The following is an 18,373-nucleotide window of genomic DNA, read 5'->3' on the forward strand; positions in this document are numbered from 1 at the left end:
AGGACCACTAATTCCAGTCGCACCAAGGAGCCCAGGGATTGAACAGTAGGAAGCATCTGTCCCTGCAATATAAATCCATTGTTTGCTTGCAGCTCTCCAATGGGGATTTGGGGGGGTGGCCGACCAGCGGGAGGCTCGCCCCCCCCGGGGAAGTTTGGGGCACCAGGGGAGGGAGGGGTAGGAAGCATGTCACCCGGGGCTCGCCGTAGCTGGCGTTTTTGGGCTGGTTGGGCTGGTTGGGGTTTTTTGGGCTGCTTTTGGGCTGGCCAGGTACTTAACCGGCCATTTTGTGCCACTGCACACCGTTTGTGGTGCAGTGACACAGCAGCCAGGGTCGCGACAGTTTTTTGCGGTGGTTTTGGCGGTGGTAGCGTGATTACGAGGCGGTTTGCGTCCTTCGGTGATTCCCTGGCGAGTGCAGAGGCGGTTGCTGCGGTGCGGAGGGAAGTGCAGGGAGCGTGTCGTGCGCTTCGTTGCAGCGGTATATTGCGGCGTGATGGCGGAGGGCGATGATCCGCGCGTGGCCGAGGCTCTGCGGCTGTTGCGTGAAGCGGACCGCATGGACATATTGCGGCCCGGCCATAAGGTAAGGCCACAGCGGCGCGCTGACGACGGCGCCGTTGCGGCTGTGGCGGCCTGTGATCCGCCGCGGCTGCGGCCGGCTCCGCAGGGAAGGAGGGGGGGCGTTGGCGCGAAGGGCGGTGGACGGCGCACCGAGGCGGCGCCTCGTGGCAAACAAAAAAGTGGCACCAAGCGGGCAGGGTGGAAGGGGAGGAAACAGGCCCTGGAATTTTTGAAAGAGGTGGGAGGGGGGGGGAGGGGTGGGGACGGCTCGCGAGGCAGTGTCGGAGCAGGGGGTGAGGGGGGGCGGTGGAGGGGCCCATGCAGAGCTGCCGGGGGAGGGTGGGGGCAGTGGAGAGGGAGGGCGGGGGGCCGAGGGTAGAGAGGGGCCTGAGGTGGTGGGGGGAGGCGGTGCAGGGGGTGGAGGGGGACCGAGGCGCGTGGAGCTCGGGGGGGCAGCCGGAAGGGGGGGACGGGGGGAGCGGTTTCCCCTTTACTGATTGAGGAGACCGATGTAGAGGAAGAGATGGGGGGGGAGGAGGGGGGGCGGACACGGAGCTGGACTGGAGTTCGTCTTCAGCGGGGGAGGCGTGGGGGGCCGGGGCGGTTTGGAGTCACCGGGGCGGCGGGGGAGGGGTGGAGGGAGGGGCCAGGCGGAGGGGCGTGGCGGAATTGAGGCGTTGGGGGAGGTGTGCGGAGGTGGCGGTGCGACGGGTGGGAGGGGTGAGTCGGGGTTCAGGGGGGAGTCGCTGGGGGTAGTGGAGGCGTGGCGGGGGCGGGGTCGGGGCGGGGGGAAGTGGCGGGCAGTGGGTAGGTTTCGGTGAGGTGGGGCGGGGGTGCGGCATGGGGGGGGCATGGGGTTGTGGACGCGGGGGTGGTGCGGGGCCGAGTTGGGGTTACGGGGGATGGGGTGGGCCGGGGGGCTGGACCGGGGAGGGGGGTTGGGACCTGGGGGGCAGAGGGATCCCTTCGCGGCGCGGTGGTCATTCGGCGGGTTGGGGGAGGGGAGCGGCTATGGGGTGGGGGAGTGGGGGAGGGGGCGGCGCGTGGGGGGGGAACGGAGTGGTTTTTACCCTGGCATGCTAACCTCTCATTTGACGCTCAAGCAAGCAAACTAGCATCATCACTCTGGTACATCCTGAAAATGATAAGAAAAATACTACCTTATATACCGCATGACTCTCGGAAAACAGTGGTGACGGCATTGGCCTTGTCCAGATTGGATTATGGAAATGGTCTATATGTCGGAGCAAGGAAGAAAATTCTTCTTAAACTACAACGCCTGCAGAATGCAGCAGCGAGGCTGATATTGGAAATTCCAAAGTTCGAAAGAGTAAGCCACAAATTTAAGAGCTTGCATTGGCTCCCAATTGCAAGTAGGATAGAATTTAAGTCATTATGCTTGGCATACAAAGCAATAAATGGAACGGGATCAAAATTTCTAAAAACACACCTACAACTGTATGAGCCAAATAGACTTCTGAGATCCGGACAAAGGAAACTCATAAAAGTTCCCAGATACAGAAGAACAAACTGGGGAGGCAGAAGCTTCCTAGTACAGACGGCAAAAATGTGGAACCAATTACCGCTGGAATTGAAAAACAGTCCATCTCTGAAAACCTTCAGAAAGGGAGTCAAAACATGGCTTTTTGCTAAACAGCCCTAACTACATACTTAGGAGTCAGTGGGAATCTCAGCGCCAAGACGCCTTTTGGCATTCGCGCGCTATACAAATTGAAAATCAAATCAAAATCAAATCAAATGCTGGACTCCACCTTTTTTCCTTGGCAGGAGCTGTTTGCGAGGCGCTCGGGGGAGCAGCATGCGGCTCCCACCCACCGAGTGGATGGGCCAGCTCTGTTTGGTGCAGGCGGCCGAGCTCCAGCGAGGGACCTACATCATGAACACGGCGACTGGAGGTGGGATGCGTCTCGGCCGGCCCCTCCCCGAAGGGTCTTTACGGCCGCCGGGGGTAGGGGAGCGAGGATGGATGAGATTATTTCTGATCTGAATGGGAGTGCGGAGGATGGGAGGGCGAGTGTGGACATGATGGATTTGATGCGGGTGTGTCGGGAAAGAGCGGGTTTGAGCCGGCTGGAACCCCAAGTGGGGGGCCGGGGTGGTGTGGAGCCGGCTATTGGAGAGTCGGAGGAGGAAGGAGAGCTTCGGGAGGACGAGGGGGTTTGTAATGTTGTTGACAGTGTTTTGCATGTGCCAGCAAGGCAAGAAGCGCCCAGGGTGACGGCCCCCTCAGCTCCACTGGTTAGGCGTCGGGATCCAGCAAGGATGCCGACCTTGACGCCAGGTAAGACAGATGATGGCGCGGGGAGTGGCAAACGGCGTTGTGTGCAGATTTCAGTGGGGACGGGGGGTGAAGGGGAGGATGGGTGGCGGCTGGTGCAGGGTCGGTACGTGCAGGACGCGGGCGTTGGCACGGACGGCGCGGCGCAGGGCGGGGAGGGGTCGAGCGCGGGCGTCGGGGCAACGGCGGTGTGTGAGAAGGAGACGGCGGGGGGGAGGAGAGTTGTGTGGTTTCAGTGCGGAAATTACCATACATGGGGCTGACCAAGCCGCTGGGGGCCCGTCTTTAGGCGGCGACAAAGGAAATGATCTGGAAAGGGGAATACGTTGACATCCTGAAGCTCCTGCACAGGGAGTTGACGTCCAAGGAAAGGTCATAGGAAGAGGAGCAAGAGTTAGCTAGGGGCCCAAAGGCTCCCTTGACGCTAGACAACTGGTCAGCGGCTTTCCTCATATATGCGCGCGTGTATTGCGAGAAGTTCCCGGACCGGTGCGTCGCGCTTTTCAAATACATGGATATGGTAAGGAGGGCACAGGTGACCTACGGCGGGACGCGAGGTCCCACTACGACGAGGAATTCCGGGCGCGCATGGCGGCGGACCCGGAAGTGCAATGGCGGAGCTGGATTCTGACCTGTACCAGCAAACGATGGGAGGGGCCAAGTTTGGCCGCACCATTTACACGGCGAGCGGTTTGCCACTGGTGTCGCCCCCCTTTGCGGCCCGCCCCACCCGTGGGGGGGTGGGACAGGGAGACTCTGGTAGCCAGGCGGCAGTCGGGGCCTGCTGGGACTTCAATAGAGGAGCCTGCGGGAGGGCGGCATGCCGTTTCCGGCACGAGTGCTCGTCGTGCGGACGGAGTCATCCAGTGCTGCGTTGCTGGGGGCCCAGGGACCCGCCGGGGCAGCAGCCCGTGCAGGGAGGGACCCCAGCCAGAGGGGGACCGGGCAGGGGAAGGGGAGGGGGCAGAGGGGGGGGAGCCGGGGCCCTGGGAAAAGGCTTGTACGCCGGTTAAGATCGAGCGGATGGAGCCCTGGTTGGCGGCGTATCCGCGGGCGGAGGATGCTGCAGTGTTGCGTTGGGGTTTCCGGGAGGGATTCAGGCTGGGTTACGAGGGCCCTCGGATTGCTCGCTGGGCGGACAATCTGAAGTCGGTGAACACGCACAAGGGCATTGTGCGTGAGAAGCTTTTCAAAGAGGTCAGAGAAGGTAGGATGGCGGGCCCTTTCACGGCGCCGCCGTTGCCGGGCTTAATCATTTCCCCCATCGGGGTGGTGCCCAAGAAGGAGGAGGGGCAGTTCCGACTGATACAGCACTTGTCTTGGCCGGAGGGGGAGTCGGTCAATGCCTACATTGCGTCGGATTTGGCGTCGGTGACCTACTCGCCGGTGGACGTGGCACGGAGGCTCGTCGCGGCGGCGGGTCGGGGCGCGCTGATTGCGAAATGTGATATCAAGTCGGCTTTCCGACTCCTTCCGGTGCACCCGGCGGATCACCAGTTGCTGGGGATCCAGTTTCAAGGTCTCATCTTTGTGGATAAGGCGCTGCCGATGGGGTGCTCCATTTCATGCGCGCTGTTTGAGCATTTCAGCTCATTCCTACAGTGGGTTTTTTCCAGGGGCACAGGCTCAGAGTCAGTGACGCACTATCTATCTATGACTTTTTCCTGGTGGGGCGGCCCGGTGCGGAGGACTGTCAGCGGCAGCTGGATGGTTTGGCTGGGTTGATGGGGGAATTTGGGGTTCCCCTGGCGCCAGAGAAGACGTGCGGTCTGTGAGAAGTTGGCCTGATATGTAGTGTTTCCAATTCTGGAACCACTGGGTATCAGTCCAAACAAACCCCAAAGATGTCAGGTTGTAAGTCAACCTTGTTAGACAAGCTATCCTAGTGGTAGCATGGACTAAGCAGCCTTAAAGGCTTAACTTAAGAGGTCGTGTTAAGCGAGCTGTTTTACCACATACAATCCTGTAATCAAATGAAAGGACACCACACAAGTATATATTATAAAAATATATGTATTTATTTCTAAATTACTCCCCAGTACTCTTTATGAGGAAAGGGGCACAAGCGTTAAATCAAAAGCACTGTTACACATATAAAGTTGCACAATTATGGATGAGGGCGGGTGGCCACTCAGACCATATACTAAAAAAATGGTATAAGTAACACTTATCGAACAATGGTTAGGCCTAGGGCCTAGAGATTCGCTGGGAGCAGTCAGGACTAGCAATGATGAAGTCGGGAGTAGCCCACAGGAGACGGGTGCAGCACGGAAAGTGCGGCGCGCACCAATGCACTGTCAATGGTGCGTAAAAGTCAGTTAAAGTGAATTAAAAGATACTTCCGCTGAACCTAGGAACATAAAACTTTAGACAGACCCTAGAGGTGTGTACCAGTGTATAGACACCGGCGTTGCAATGTTACCTCACCCACAGGCCGTGGGTGCACAGGGTCGAAGTGGCGTCGGGTTCTGTCACGCAGGTTCTTGGTGCTTGAAGCTGTTGCAGCTGCAGGCGCTGTGAAGCAGAAGTGTCCGGTGCGATCCAAGGGTGGATCGAAGTAGAAAAGTACCTGAAAGCAGAGGGGACAGAGTCTGGGTCACTCAGCAGTGACCAGGGTGGAACCAGGACGGAACCAGGCAATGTCGGGCGCAATCAGGCGGTTGTCGATAGGCTTCTCTCCGCTGTCACGTGGGCTCTGGGGCATCTGCGACGTCCAGGAGCAGGTCACGATCTGTCTCAGCACCGTCGGCTTCAAGATTGCAGCAAACAGCACTTGGCAAAAGCAATCCACGCGGAACCAGGAGATTGCTTATCACTCGAACCAGGAGGGTCAGAGTGGGTGCTCCTTTTCACAGGAGCTGGTGCAGATCTGGAGCAACCAGAAAAGCAAGTCGTATTTCAAGTTTCGTCGGCACAGGGGCCACAAGCCAGCTGGCAAGTGACCGGGCCAACGCGTCGAGCGCACACAAGCAGAAGGGCCCCACGCAGCACTCGTCGAGTGTGGAGGGGTGAGCTTTGGTGCAAGTGGAGCTCGGGGCTGGGGCTTCTCAAACCCCGGTGCACAGCTTCGAGGATCACTCGTGGGCTGCACGGTCAGCGTCTCGTGGCCTTTTCAAGATGGCGTGCCCCACGCTTCCGGTCGCCTCCACGGGTCTCAGCTCTGCAGGGACTGTGGATCGGGCAGGTAGAAGACAGGCAAGCTTGATCTCGTCGATCTCTGTCGCTCGAGTTCCGGCGGGAACTGCAACAAAGCAAGGGTCGAGGGCTGGATGGTGCCTGTTTGCACAGGGTGGTCACTCCTTGACCACAAGGGAGATTCTTCAGTCTTCTCACGTCGTGTAGAAAGTCGAAGGGTCCAGATTTCGTTTCTTATGTTTCTTCAGGATGATCTGAGGTCCGTTGGGACTGCTCCCCCTCTTATTCGAATCTGGGGGGTTGGACATCCTGCTAGGTCCCCTCCTATGGGTGGGACCCAGGAAGGGGGTGGTTACACCCCTCTCCTTTGATCCTGGCCGCGCTGGGACAGGGGCTGGGAGGCCCCAGAACCGGTTTGGCCGGATCCTGCAAGGGGCAGCCTTGTGCTCCCCAGGCAGTGTCTGGTTTCTTTGAAACCTCCCTACTCCAATCCACTATCTCCTGTCTGGGGTGGTTTGACACCGCCCTGTGACATGAAACTCTTTGTCCAGGCCACCTCAGCCGGGTTTCGGTCAGCAGCAGGAGGCCAGACCCGTGTCTGTGGCAGGGGCATCCATTTTGTGGATCTGAGGCTCATTTTAAATCAACCGCGTTTCAGTAAAGTAACATGTCTTCTCCCTCTAGAAGGGTGGAATGCTACCCCTGTCGCCAGAACTGGCGAGGGGGTAGTATTCCAATTCGTATGACACCTTACACGACATGTTTTGATAAAGCCAAACCAAAGTTGCTATATAACCGCGAGGATTATAAGGCGCTTAAGAGTATATGGTATGGCATTATCCCGGATCAGCTTAGGGAGTTGTTCCCGACAGCTGCAGACAGGCTCAGCTCATGCCAGAGCACCATCTCACATAAAACCACGCACTCTGCCTCCAGGATTGATGAGGCCTTCCATAGGAGTGGCTTACAGGCTATATATGTATCCAGATATAGGTTTAGATATAGGTATACTATATCTAAGAAAGGGGTGATTACACCCACTTGCCCCAGCTGAGTGATCAGCCAGTTGTGTCAATTTAAGAACCAGCCAGGGGTGGCAAAAGCTATGCTTCAGCCCCTGGTAGGCCTTGGTGGCACCTATGCCCTGAGCACCTATAGTGCATGGTACAGGGGCTGACAAGGAGTCCATTTCCAATTGTGGTATGTACCTATAGCACATGTATTATAAATTTAGAGAGAGAACAGCAGGCTGGGGGTCTGATTAGCAGGCCCACAGCCTCAGTTAGTCGAAAACCAGTGAAGCAAAAAGCAAAAATTGGGGTGACCATAGGATAGCAGACCCTACTCTCCTACATAACCACCCCCCCCCCCCAAACGCAGGGACATTAAACTTAACCTTGACCAGATAAGTCTTCATGTTCTAAGTGGAAGTACCTGGAGAGACCATCTGCATTACCATGGTCAGTCCCTGGGCGGTGCTCCACTGTAAAGTCCATCCCCTGTAGGGAAATGGACCACCTGAGCAGTTTGGGATTTTCACCCTTCATCTGATTTAGCCACAAGAGGGGCTTATGGTCTGTCTGAATTAGGAAGTGAGTACCAAACAAGTATGGCCTCACTTCTTCAGGGCCCAAACCACAGCAAAGGCCTCCCTCTCAATAGCTGACCAACGTTTCTCCCTGGGGGTCAGCCTTCTGCTAATAAAAGCAATGGCTGGTCTTGACCATCTTGATTAAGTTGTGAAAGCACAGCTCCCACCCCCAACTCAGAAGCATCTGTCTGTACAATGAACTGTTTGGAGTAGTCAGGACTCTTCAGAATAGGTGCAGAGCACATGGCCTTCTTCAGGTCATCAAATGCCTTTTGACAGCTAACTGTCCACTGAACCTTTTTGGGCATCTTCTTGGATGTCAAGTCATTCAATGGTGTCACAATGGACCCATAGTTCTTTACAAATTTTCTGTAATACCCAGTCAGGCCCAAGAAGGCTCTGACTTGTGTCTGGGTAGTTGGAGGAGCCCAGTCCTGTATGGTCTGGATCTTGCTCTCCAGTGGTTGAACTTGACCCCCACCTACTAGGTGGCCCAAGTACACAACCTTGCTCTGCCCTATCTGGCACTTAGTAGCCTTGATAGTCAGGCCTGCCTTTTGCAGGGCCTCCAGAACCTTCTTCAGGTGGATCAGGTGATCCTCCCAGGTGGAGCTAAAGACAGCAATATCATCTAGATATGCTGCACAAAAGTCATCCAGCCCAGCAAGGACTTGATTCACCAACCTTTGGAAGGTGGCAGGTGCATTCTTCAAACCAAAGGGCATCACCACAAACTGATAATGTCCACTAGGGGTAGAGAATGCTGTTTTGGCTTTTGACTCTTCAGCTAGTCTGATTTGCCAGTAGCCAGCTGTCAAATCAAATGTGCTCAGAAACTTGGCAGAAGCCAATTTATCAATGAGCTCATCTGCTCTTGGAATGGGATGAGCATCTGTCCTAGTGACAGCATTGAGACCTCTGTAGTCCACACAAAACCTCATTTCTCTCTTCCCATCTTTGGTATGAGGTTTTGGCACAAGGACCACTGGGCTAGCCCTTGGGCTCTCTGATGGCTCAATCACTCCAAGCTCCAACATCTTTTGCACCTCAGCCTTTATACAATCCCTGACATGGTCAGGTTGCCTGTAGATCTTATTCTTCACAGGCAGATTGTCACCAGTATCCACCTCATGGGTGCACCAGTTAGTCTGACTGGGTGTGAGTGAAAACAAATGTCTGTGGGCCTGCAACACCTGTCTGCAGTCCACCTGTTGCTGCTCAGTGAGGCTGCCTGCCAAGGCTACTCCATCAACTGAACCATCATCAGGGTTCTGGGAAAGCAGGTCTGGGAGAGGGTCACTCTCTTCCTCCTGTTCCCCATCTGTGGCCATGAGGAGACTCATGTCCTCCCTGTCAACAAATGCTTTCAAACGATTGACATGGAGCACCCTGTGGGGGCTCCTAGGGGTGCCAAAGTCAACCACATAGGTGACTTCTCCCTTTTTCTCAATGATAGGGTAGGGTCCAGTCCATTTGTCCTGGAGAGCTGCTGGCCCCACTGGGTCCAACACCCACACCTTCTGCCCTGGCTGGTACTCAACCAGAACAGCCTTTTGGTCATGCCAGGCTTTCTGTAATTCCTGACTTGCCTCAAGGTTTTTGGATGCTCTCTCCATGTATTCAGCCATCCTGGAGCGGAGACCAAGTACATAGTCCACAATGTCTAGTTTAGGCTTTTTGAGAGGTAACTCCCATCCTTCCTTCACTAAACTCAGTGGACCCCTTACAGGGTGGCCAAACAAAAGTTCAAAAGGGCTGTAGCCAACCCCCTTCTGTGGGACCTCTCTGTAAGCAAAGAGCAAGCAGGGTAAAAGGATGTCCCATTTCCGCCTAAGCTTCTCTGGTAACCCTTTTATCATTCCCTTTAGGGTCTTGTTGAACCTTTCCACAAGCCCATTGCACTGTGGATGGTAGGGTGTGGTAAACTTATAGTTTACTCCACACTCTTTCCACATTGCTTTTAAGTATCCAGACATAAAGTTGGTACCTCTGTCTGAAAGAACCTCCTTTGGAAAGCCCACTCTTGAGAAAACTGCAATGAGGGCTTTTGCCACCACAGGAGCTGTGGTGGTCCTCAGGGGAATTGCTTCTGGATACCTGGTGGCATGATCCACTACCACCAGTATAAATCTGTGCCCAGATGCTGTTTGAGGATCCATGGGACCCACAATGTCTATTCCAACTCTTTCAAAGGGTACCCCCACCACAGGTAGTGGTATCAGGGGGGCCTTTGTTGTGCCACCTGACTTACCACTGGCTTGGCAAGTGACACAGGAGCGACAAAACTCCTTGACATTTTCTGACATGTGAGGCCAGTGAAAGTGTGGAACAAGCCTGTCCCAAGTCTTATTCTGGCCTAAGTGTCCTGCAAGGGGAATATCATGGGCCAAGGTAAGAAGGAAGCCCCTAAACTTCAAAGGTATAACCAACCTCCTGGTTGTGCCAGGCTTGGGGTCTCTAGCCTCTGAATAAAGGAGCCCTTCATCCCAATACACTCTATGGGTACCTTGAGCATTCCCTGCAGCCTCAGCAGCAGCTTGCTGTCTGAGGGGTTCAAGTGAAGGGCAATCTAATTGGGCCTGCCCCAGGTCTGCCCTTGAGGGTCCCCCTGTCCCCAGAAACTCAACCTGATCAGGTTCAAGCTCCTCTGAGACAGTCTCCTCTTGGACTGCAGAATCAGTTTCCTGTGAAACCTGATCCTCAACCTGGGGCAAGTGGGAAGGCACAGCCTTAACCCTCTTGCTCCTTCTCTTGGGTTGTGGTTGGTCTATTGTTTCAAGATCCACCACTGGTTCAGGAAGGCACTTCTTAGCCTGAGACCTTGTCACTGCAAGGACATGAGCTGAAATCCCTAGCATTTCTGCATGAGTCCTGTACTCCACTTCTGACCAAACTGAGCTTTCAAGATCATTGCCTAACAGACAGTCTACTGGGAGGTCTGCACTCACAACAACTTTCTTTAGGCCATCTACCCCTCCCCAGGAGAAGTTCACAACAGCCACACTATGGGAAGTAGTGGAGTTGCTTGCATTGGTCACTAGGTAACTTTCACCTAGTACAATCTGTCCAGGGTCCACAAAGCCAGGTGTCACCATTGTGACACTGGCACAAGTGTCCCTGTAGGCCTGAGCCAGTTTCTCATTAATTAAGGGAGTCTGCCTATATTTGCCCAGGTTACTGGGGCTTACTGCAGTGGGCAAAGATAAGTCCACATCATATAGGAGAACTGCCTGTGTGGGGATTCTGACTAGGCCAGATTCCACCTCAGTACCCAGGGTCAACCCTACTAAACCCTTTGGCTGTGTACCACCACTGCTGACTGTACTAGGGGGTGCAGTTGCTTTAGGAGCTGCAGTGGTGGGGACTGGATTTTTCTTAGTGCATTCACTGCCCCAGTGTGAAACTGATTTGCAGGTATTACACCAAGGTTTCTTTGGGCCATCATTCTTCTTTTTCTTGTTTCCATTTTGGGAACCCCCCTCCTTATTGCTAGTTTGGGGGCCTGAAGACTTCTGGTCCTTTTCTTTATCTTTCTGATTCCCACCCTTCTGGTCTGTTTTCTTCTGGTCACCTTGGTTCTGGTTTTTCTGCTTAATCCTTGTTCTGACCCATTTGTCTGCCTTCTTTCCCAATTCTTGGGGAGAGGTCAAATCAGAGTCAACAAGGTATTGATGCAACAGCTGGTTCTGACAGTTATTAAGGATCTGCTCTCTCATCATAAGATTGTACAATCCTGTATAGTCTGAAACTTTACTTCCCTGCAGCCAACCCTCCAGAGCCTTAGTGGCACAATCTACAAAATCAGTCCAGTCCTGAGTCTGTGCTTTTTGGGTGTCTCTGAACAACAACCTGTATTGCTCAGTGGTTAGGCCAAACCCTTCAATAAGAGCACTCTTCAGAACAGAGTAGTTTTTGGCATCCTCAGGTCTAACAGTGAGGAGCCTGTCCCTCCCTTTCTCAGAAAAGGAGTACCATAAAATTGCTGCCCACTGATCCTCAGGGACCTGCTGTACCATGCAGGCCCTCTCAAGAGCAGTCATCCATTTGTGGATATCATCCCCTTCCTTGTAGGGGGGCACAATTTTTGTCAGGTTTCTATTGTCATAGGCCCTGTCTTTTTCTTTAGGAACTTTGCTGCCACCAGTGGCATCTAAGCCACACAATTTTCTTTCTCTTGCTAAAGCAAGTTTAGCTTGAGCCAAGGCTACCTCTTCTCTTTCTATTTGGAGTTGGACAGCCCTCATCCTGGCCCTATGCTCTTTTCTCTGGGAGGAAGTCATTCCTCTTTGAGATTCTCTTGAGGCACTAGAAAGATGAGAATCCCTTGATAGAGATCTCACCCTCCTGTTACCTGGGAGAATTTGGTTATGAGATCTGGAGTGGTGCTGGCCCTCTCCATTCCCATGTAGGTCCAAGTTGGCCTGGTTAAGCCTGGCAACCTGTACCTGGTTTTCCTCCTGATCCTGATCTTCAGGCTCTTCTACATCAGAGCCTTCCTCTTCCTCTTCCTCCTCCTCTTCTTCTTCTGGAAGATTCTCATTCTCAGGGGAGTTTATCCCTTCACCTGAATCTAAGGGAGCCTGACTCACCTTATCTAGATCATCCTTTTCTAGGAGAGCTACTAGGGAAGGAATGGTAGGGCCTCTGCCCTTTTTTAGCCCCCTGACTGTGCACAAGGCACTCAGGTCTTTGTGGCTAAGGTTGTCATATCTGGATGTTGTCCCTATAGGATCAACTATTACAGGAGCAGAGCCTGAAGCTCTACCTGTATCAGACATGACTGCTAGTGAGGTGTAAGTGGTGCACTTACCTACACTAAGTGGTTTCCTACTGTACCTTGCTAGTGAGTTGTAGTCAGGGTGTGCTAATCCCTTTAATCTACAACTACTAAGTTCAGTAGAACTTAATATGCTAAGCTTTTGATTTATATGTACCTAGAGGTACTTGATGTGATCTTTCAATTTGATAAAGATTGCAATGGTAAAACAAACAGCAAGCTCAAATCCGCACCGCTGCACACCAATGTGAGAAGTTGGCCTGATATGTAGTGTTTCCAATTCTGGAACCACTGGGTATCAGTCCAAACAAACCCCAAAGATGTCAGGTTGTAAGTCAACCTTGTTAGACAAGCTATCCTAGTGGTAGCATGGACTAAGCAGCCTTAAAGGCTTAACTTAAGAGGTCGTGTTAAGCGAGCTGTTTTACCACATACAATCCTGTAATCAAATGAAAGGACACCACACAAGTATATATTATAAAAATATATGTATTTATTTCTAAATTACTCCCCAGTACTCTTTATGAGGAAAGGGGCACAAGCGTTAAATCAAAAGCACTGTTACACATATAAAGTTGCACAATTATGGATGAGGGCGGGTGGCCACTCAGACCATATACTAAAAAAATGGTATAAGTAACACTTATCGAACAATGGTTAGGCCTAGGGCCTAGAGATTCGCTGGGAGCAGTCAGGACTAGCAATGATGAAGTCGGGAGTAGCCCACAGGAGACGGGTGCAGCACGGAAAGTGCGGCGGGCACCAATGCACTGTCAATGGTGCGTAAAAGTCAGTTAAAGTGAATTAAAAGATACTTCCGCTGAACCTAGGAACATAAAACTTTAGACACAGACCCTAGAGGTGTGTACCAGTGTATAGACACCGGCGTTGCAATGTTACCTCACCCACAGGCCGTGGGTGCACAGGGTCGAAGTGGCGTCGGGTTCTGTCACGCAGGTTCTTGGTGCTTGAAGCTGTTGCAGCTGCAGGCGCTGTGAAGCAGAAGTGTCCGGTGCGATCCAAGGGTGGATCGAAGTAGAAAAGTACCTGAAAGCAGAGGGGACAGAGTCTGGGTCACTCAGCAGTGACCAGGGTGGAACCAGGACGGAACCAGGCAATGTCGGGCGCAATCAGGCGGTTGTCGATAGGCTTCTCTCCGCTGTCACGTGGGCTCTGGGGCATCTGCGACGTCCAGGAGCAGGTCACGATCTGTCCCACGTAGGCTCTCGCCGTCAGCACCGTCGGCTTCAAGATTACAGCAAACAGCACTTGGCAAAAGCAATCCACGCGGAACCGGGAGATTGCTTATCACTCGAACCAGGAGGGTCAGAGTGGGTGCTCCTTTTCACAGGAGCTGGTGCAGATCTGGAGCAACCAGAAAAGCAAGTCGTATTTCAAGTTTCGTCGGCACAGGGGCCACAAGCCAGCTGGCAAGTGACCGGGCCAACGCGTCGAGCGCACACAAGCAGAAGGGCCCCACGCAGCACTCGTCGAGTGTGGAGGGGTGAGCTTTGGTGCAAGTGGAGCTCGGGGCTGGGGCTTCTCAAACCCCGGTGCACAGCTTCGAGGATCACTCGTGGGCTGCACGGTCAGCGTCTCGTGGCCTTTTCAAGATGGCGTGCCCCACGCTTCCGGTCGCCTCCACGGGTCTCAGCTCTGCAAGGACTGTGGATCGGGCAGGTAGAAGGCAGGCAAGCTTGATCTCGTCGATCTCTGTCGCTCGAGTTCCGGCGGGAACTGCAACAAAGCAAGGGTCGAGGGCTGGATGGTGCCTGTTTGCACAGGGTGGTCACTCTTTGACCACAAGGGAGATTCTTCAGTCTTCTCACGTCGTGTAGAAAGTCGAAGGGTCCAGATTTCGTTTCTTATGTTTCTTCAGGATGATCTGAGGTCCGTTGGGACTGCTCCCCCTCTTATTCGAATCTGGGGGGTTGGACATCCTGCTAGGTCCCCTCCTATGGGTGGGACCCAGGAAGGGGGTGGTTACACCCCTCTCCTTTGATCCTGGCCGCGCTGGGACAGGGGCTGGGAGGCCCCAGAACCGGTTTGGCCGGATCCTGCAAGGGGCAGCCTTGTGCTCCCCAGGCAGTGTCTGGTTTCTTTGAAACCTCCCTACTCCAATCCACTATCTCCTGTCTGGGGTGGTTTGACACCGCCCTGTGACAGGAAACTCTTTGTCCAGGCCACCTCTGCCGGGTTTCGGTCAGCAGCAGGAGGCCAGACCCGTGTCTGTGGCAGGGGCATCCATTTTGTGGATCTGAGGCTCATTTTAAATCAACCGCGTTTCAGTAAAGTAACATGTCTTCTCCCTCTAGAAGGGTGGAATGCTACCCCCGTCGCCAGAACTGGCGAGGGGGAAGTATTCCAATTCGTATGACACCTTACACGACATGTTTTGATAAAGCCAAACCAAAGTTGCTATATAACCGCGAGGATTATAAGGCGCTTAAGAGTATATGGTATGGCATTATCCCGGATCAGCTTAGGGAGTTGTTCCCGACAGCTGCAGACAGGCTCAGCTCATGCCAGAGCACCATCTCACATAAAACCACGCACTCTGCCTCCAGGATTGATGAGGCCTTCCATAGGAGTGGCTTACAGGCTATATATGTATCCAGATATAGGTTTAGATATAGGTATACTATATCTAAGCAAGGGGTGATTACACCCACTTGCCCCAGCTGAGTGATCAGCCAGTTGTGTCAATTTAAGAACCAGCCAGGGGTGGCAAAAGCTATGCTTCAGCCCCTGGTAGGCCTTGGTGGCACCTATGCCCTGAGCACCTATAGTGCATGGTACAGGGGCTGACAAGGAGTCCATTTCCAATTGTGGTATGTACCTATAGCACATGTATTATAAATTTAGAGAGAGAACAGCAGGCTGGGGGTCTGATTAGCAGGCCCACAGCCTCAGTTAGTCGAAAACCAGTGAAGCAAAAAGCAAAAATTGGGGTGACCATAGGATAGCAGACCCTACTCTCCTACACGGTCCCAGTACAGTGTTGTCCTTTCTCGGTATCGAGCTCGACTCGGTCGCCATGGAAGCACGCCTACCGGAAGACAAGAGGTCTGCAATGCTGGTTTTGGTGGATGGAGTGTTGTCTAGGAGGAAAGTGACGGTCCGGGAGGTGCAGGTGTTGTTGGTGCATTTGAATTTTGCCTGCCGCGTGGTGCGGGCGGGCTGAACGTTTTGCCGGCGTCTGGTTTTGGCGTTGTCCGGATTGCCTTTGCCTCATCACCATGTGCGCCTTTCTGCGGGAATGAAGGAGGATCTGCGCATGTGGCGGGCGTTCTTGGAACGGTTCAATGGTGTACCTATGGCGCCGGCGGAGGACTGGGAGTGGGACGTCACCATGTACTCGGATGCGGCGGGCGGCGGCGGATTCGGTCTGTATTGGGAAGGCAAATGGTGTGCCGGGACCTGGGTGGTACTGGGACCAGGCGGAAGGGAGGGGGTGTGCCCGGCGGCGTGGGGCAGGAGGTTGATGGCAGGCGGTGGCGAGAAGGAGGGGGAGGTTTTTGGACGGGGTGGGGGTGACGGAGTGACGGCGTCTCAGGCTTTGTGGGTTCTGCGGCACGCCCTGCAGTATATGGGTGAGGACCCTATGGCTTTCGGGACGCATTCCTTTCGGATCGGGGCGGCGACGGAGGCAGCACGGAGGGGTTGGGGTAAGGAAGAGATACAGAGGCTGGGGCGGTGGAAGTCGGATTGTTACTGGACGTATGTGCGGTTGAGGGAGGCTGAGGGGTTGTTGTTATAACAGTGTTGCCCGATTCGGATATGTGTGTCTTTACAGTTGCTGTGGCGGGGCCGGAAGTGGCTGTTCTGAATGTATATATTGTGGGACATTCTTTCATCAAGAGGGCAGAACAGGCGGAGTGGGACAGGCATCGGACACTCAATTTGGGATTGGATGCGGGGTTGTACCGTTGTCATTGGAGGGGAAAAGGGGGTAGGCGTTGGCATGAGTTATTGCCCTTGTTGAACACGGTGGTGAGAGGGGGAGTGTGCCCGGATGTGGTGGTGATTCATCTGGGCGAGAACGATTTGGTGCAGTGCAAGGGGTTGGCGCTGCTCAAGCAGATGAAGAGGGACCTGAGGGAAATTAAGAAGCAATGGGCGGGCTGCCATATTATCTGGTCTGAGTTTATTCCCAGGCGGGTTTGGAGGGGGGCGGAGCGCCCAGGAGCCATAGACAGGGCACAGAGGAAGATCAATCGGGAGATGCGGGAATTCTGTGCCAGAGAGGGGGTGGGGAGGATGGAGCACCCGGAGTTGCGCTATGGCGCAATTTATTTTTTCCAGGAGGATGGGGTTCACCTGTCCAGGTATGGCATGGAGCTGTACATAATTCAGCTGAAGGAGGCGTTGGATGGGGCTTTGGGGGTGCTCAGGTATCCCAGGAGGCAGAAGTCCTGGGGGGGTCGAAACTCGTAAACGACTTTCGAGTGGCGCTTTCCTAAGGAGATAGGGTGGTTTTGCGGGAGGCCTGGGACTGTATGGTAGACGGGGGTGAGGTCATGGAGGTCACTGTGGCATTCAGTAGAGGGGTAGGTTGCTGAGCGGATGTGTGGTATTACAGTGCAATGTTGGGGTTAAACTTTAGGGGTGGGGGTGCGGGGTTGTCAGAAAGTTGTTATTTAGTGAGCAGTAGTTTTGTTCGGCACAGGCCAGGTGGGAAATGTTATAAGTGCACCTGATTCCAATAAAAGCGGCCTTTTTCCCACAATTTGGTTGTCCGTGTCAGTGCTTCCCCCCCCTCACCTACTGGTGTGCCCCAATGGAGATTTGGGGGGGTGGCCGACCAGCGGGAGGCTCGCCCCCCGGGGAAGTTTGGGGCACCAGGGGAGGGGGGGTAGGAAGCATGTCACCCGGGGCTCGCCTACTGGTGTGCCCCAATGAGTTAATGTATGTTTTGCCTTCCCAGTCACCCAGCAATCCACTGGGTCTTAGCTGCGTGTAACACAGCTCAACTTCTGGAACTCCCAGGACCCCAAGGCCAACTGGACGTTTCAGATTCCCCAGTGCAAGTCTGCATCTCCCTATATTCCAAAAGTGGTAATTTAACAGGGTGCTTCTGGGGAAAATCAGTGGCAGATTAGCAAAATGATAGAGAAACATCACCATTTTGGTTAGGGTGGTCCTTGCTGCAATGGTGAGTGTCAGGGAATTCCAAGAGGCTCTTTGCGATCTCTGAGCCCTAAAAGAAGTCCTAAACTAGCATCTAACAGGCATGCTTCAGAGCAGAAGAGTTGCAACCTTAGCTATCTAAAAGTGGTACTCTCCCATCTCAACATCTCATTGCCCCCTTGCACTCTGCCCGAGATGCCTCCAGACCCAGTGGATAGAAACAGGACCTTGTCCAGTCAACAGGTGCAGACAGTAATTAACACAAAGAAAACGAAGATATGAGACTGATACTTGCGTTGCAGGGGATCGGAGTTGGTGGTGCTAAGGATTTAAAAGACAAACGATTGATGGATGGAATGCAGAAAAGAATCAAAACATTCACTCCCAGTCAAGAGATATGGGTTAAATCCATCATTCTTATGCACACCATGCCACCCCAGTGTAGACCTGGCCACATGCTAATCAGTCTTGCCCCTGTGCCTCATGGGAACAGTCCAGCCGAACTGGCAAGCCAGGTCCTCCCAGGCATCCTAAGACCAGTTTTGGATAGCTTGAATCCAGTGGCACAGTGAGCCCGGAACCCACATGTCGGCATACCCGGCGCACTTAGGGCGAGAAAGCAAAAGATACACAATTAATAGATGGAATGCAGAACACATCAAAACATTCACCCCCATTAAAGAGATCTGGGTTAAATCCATCATTCTAAGGATTACCAGCAATGTGAGTTACAAGAAATACGGGTTACTTCAAATAGGAGTTGATATGATGTGGATTTCTGGGATAAAAAAAAAACTGTGGTTACATAAGTTATAGGGTAAAAGACGTGATTAAATGAGACATGGGTTATAGGAAATAAAGGTTACAGGTCATATGG

At 53.6% G+C, this 18,373-nt stretch overlaps 3 protein-coding genes across 4 annotated transcripts in view; 1 reads left to right on the top strand and 2 right to left on the bottom strand.

Annotated features, from left to right (window-relative positions):
- Window positions 1-18,373, bottom strand: part of LOC147706908 (mechanosensitive cation channel TMEM63A-like) — a 926,114-nt gene that overhangs the window by 638,110 nt on the left and 269,631 nt on the right. The gene's annotated exons all lie outside the window — the stretch shown is intronic.
- The window catches only part of LOC147706910 (mechanosensitive cation channel TMEM63A-like), a 403,911-nt gene that overhangs the window by 115,954 nt on the left and 269,584 nt on the right, over window positions 1-18,373 (bottom strand). The gene's annotated exons all lie outside the window — the stretch shown is intronic.
- Window positions 2,323-16,803, top strand: LOC147706911 (uncharacterized). The gene is made up of 2 exons (XM_086925087.1): window positions 2,323-2,866; window positions 16,163-16,803. The coding sequence occupies exons 1-2, from the start codon at window positions 2,323-2,325 to the stop codon at window positions 16,801-16,803; spliced, it is 1,185 nt and encodes a 394-aa protein (XP_086781213.1).

The sequence above is a fragment of the Lissotriton vulgaris genome, chromosome 6 (assembly GCF_964263255.1).
Source record: "Lissotriton vulgaris chromosome 6, aLisVul1.2, whole genome shotgun sequence".
NCBI classification, from domain to species: domain Eukaryota; kingdom Metazoa; phylum Chordata; class Amphibia; order Caudata; family Salamandridae; genus Lissotriton; species Lissotriton vulgaris.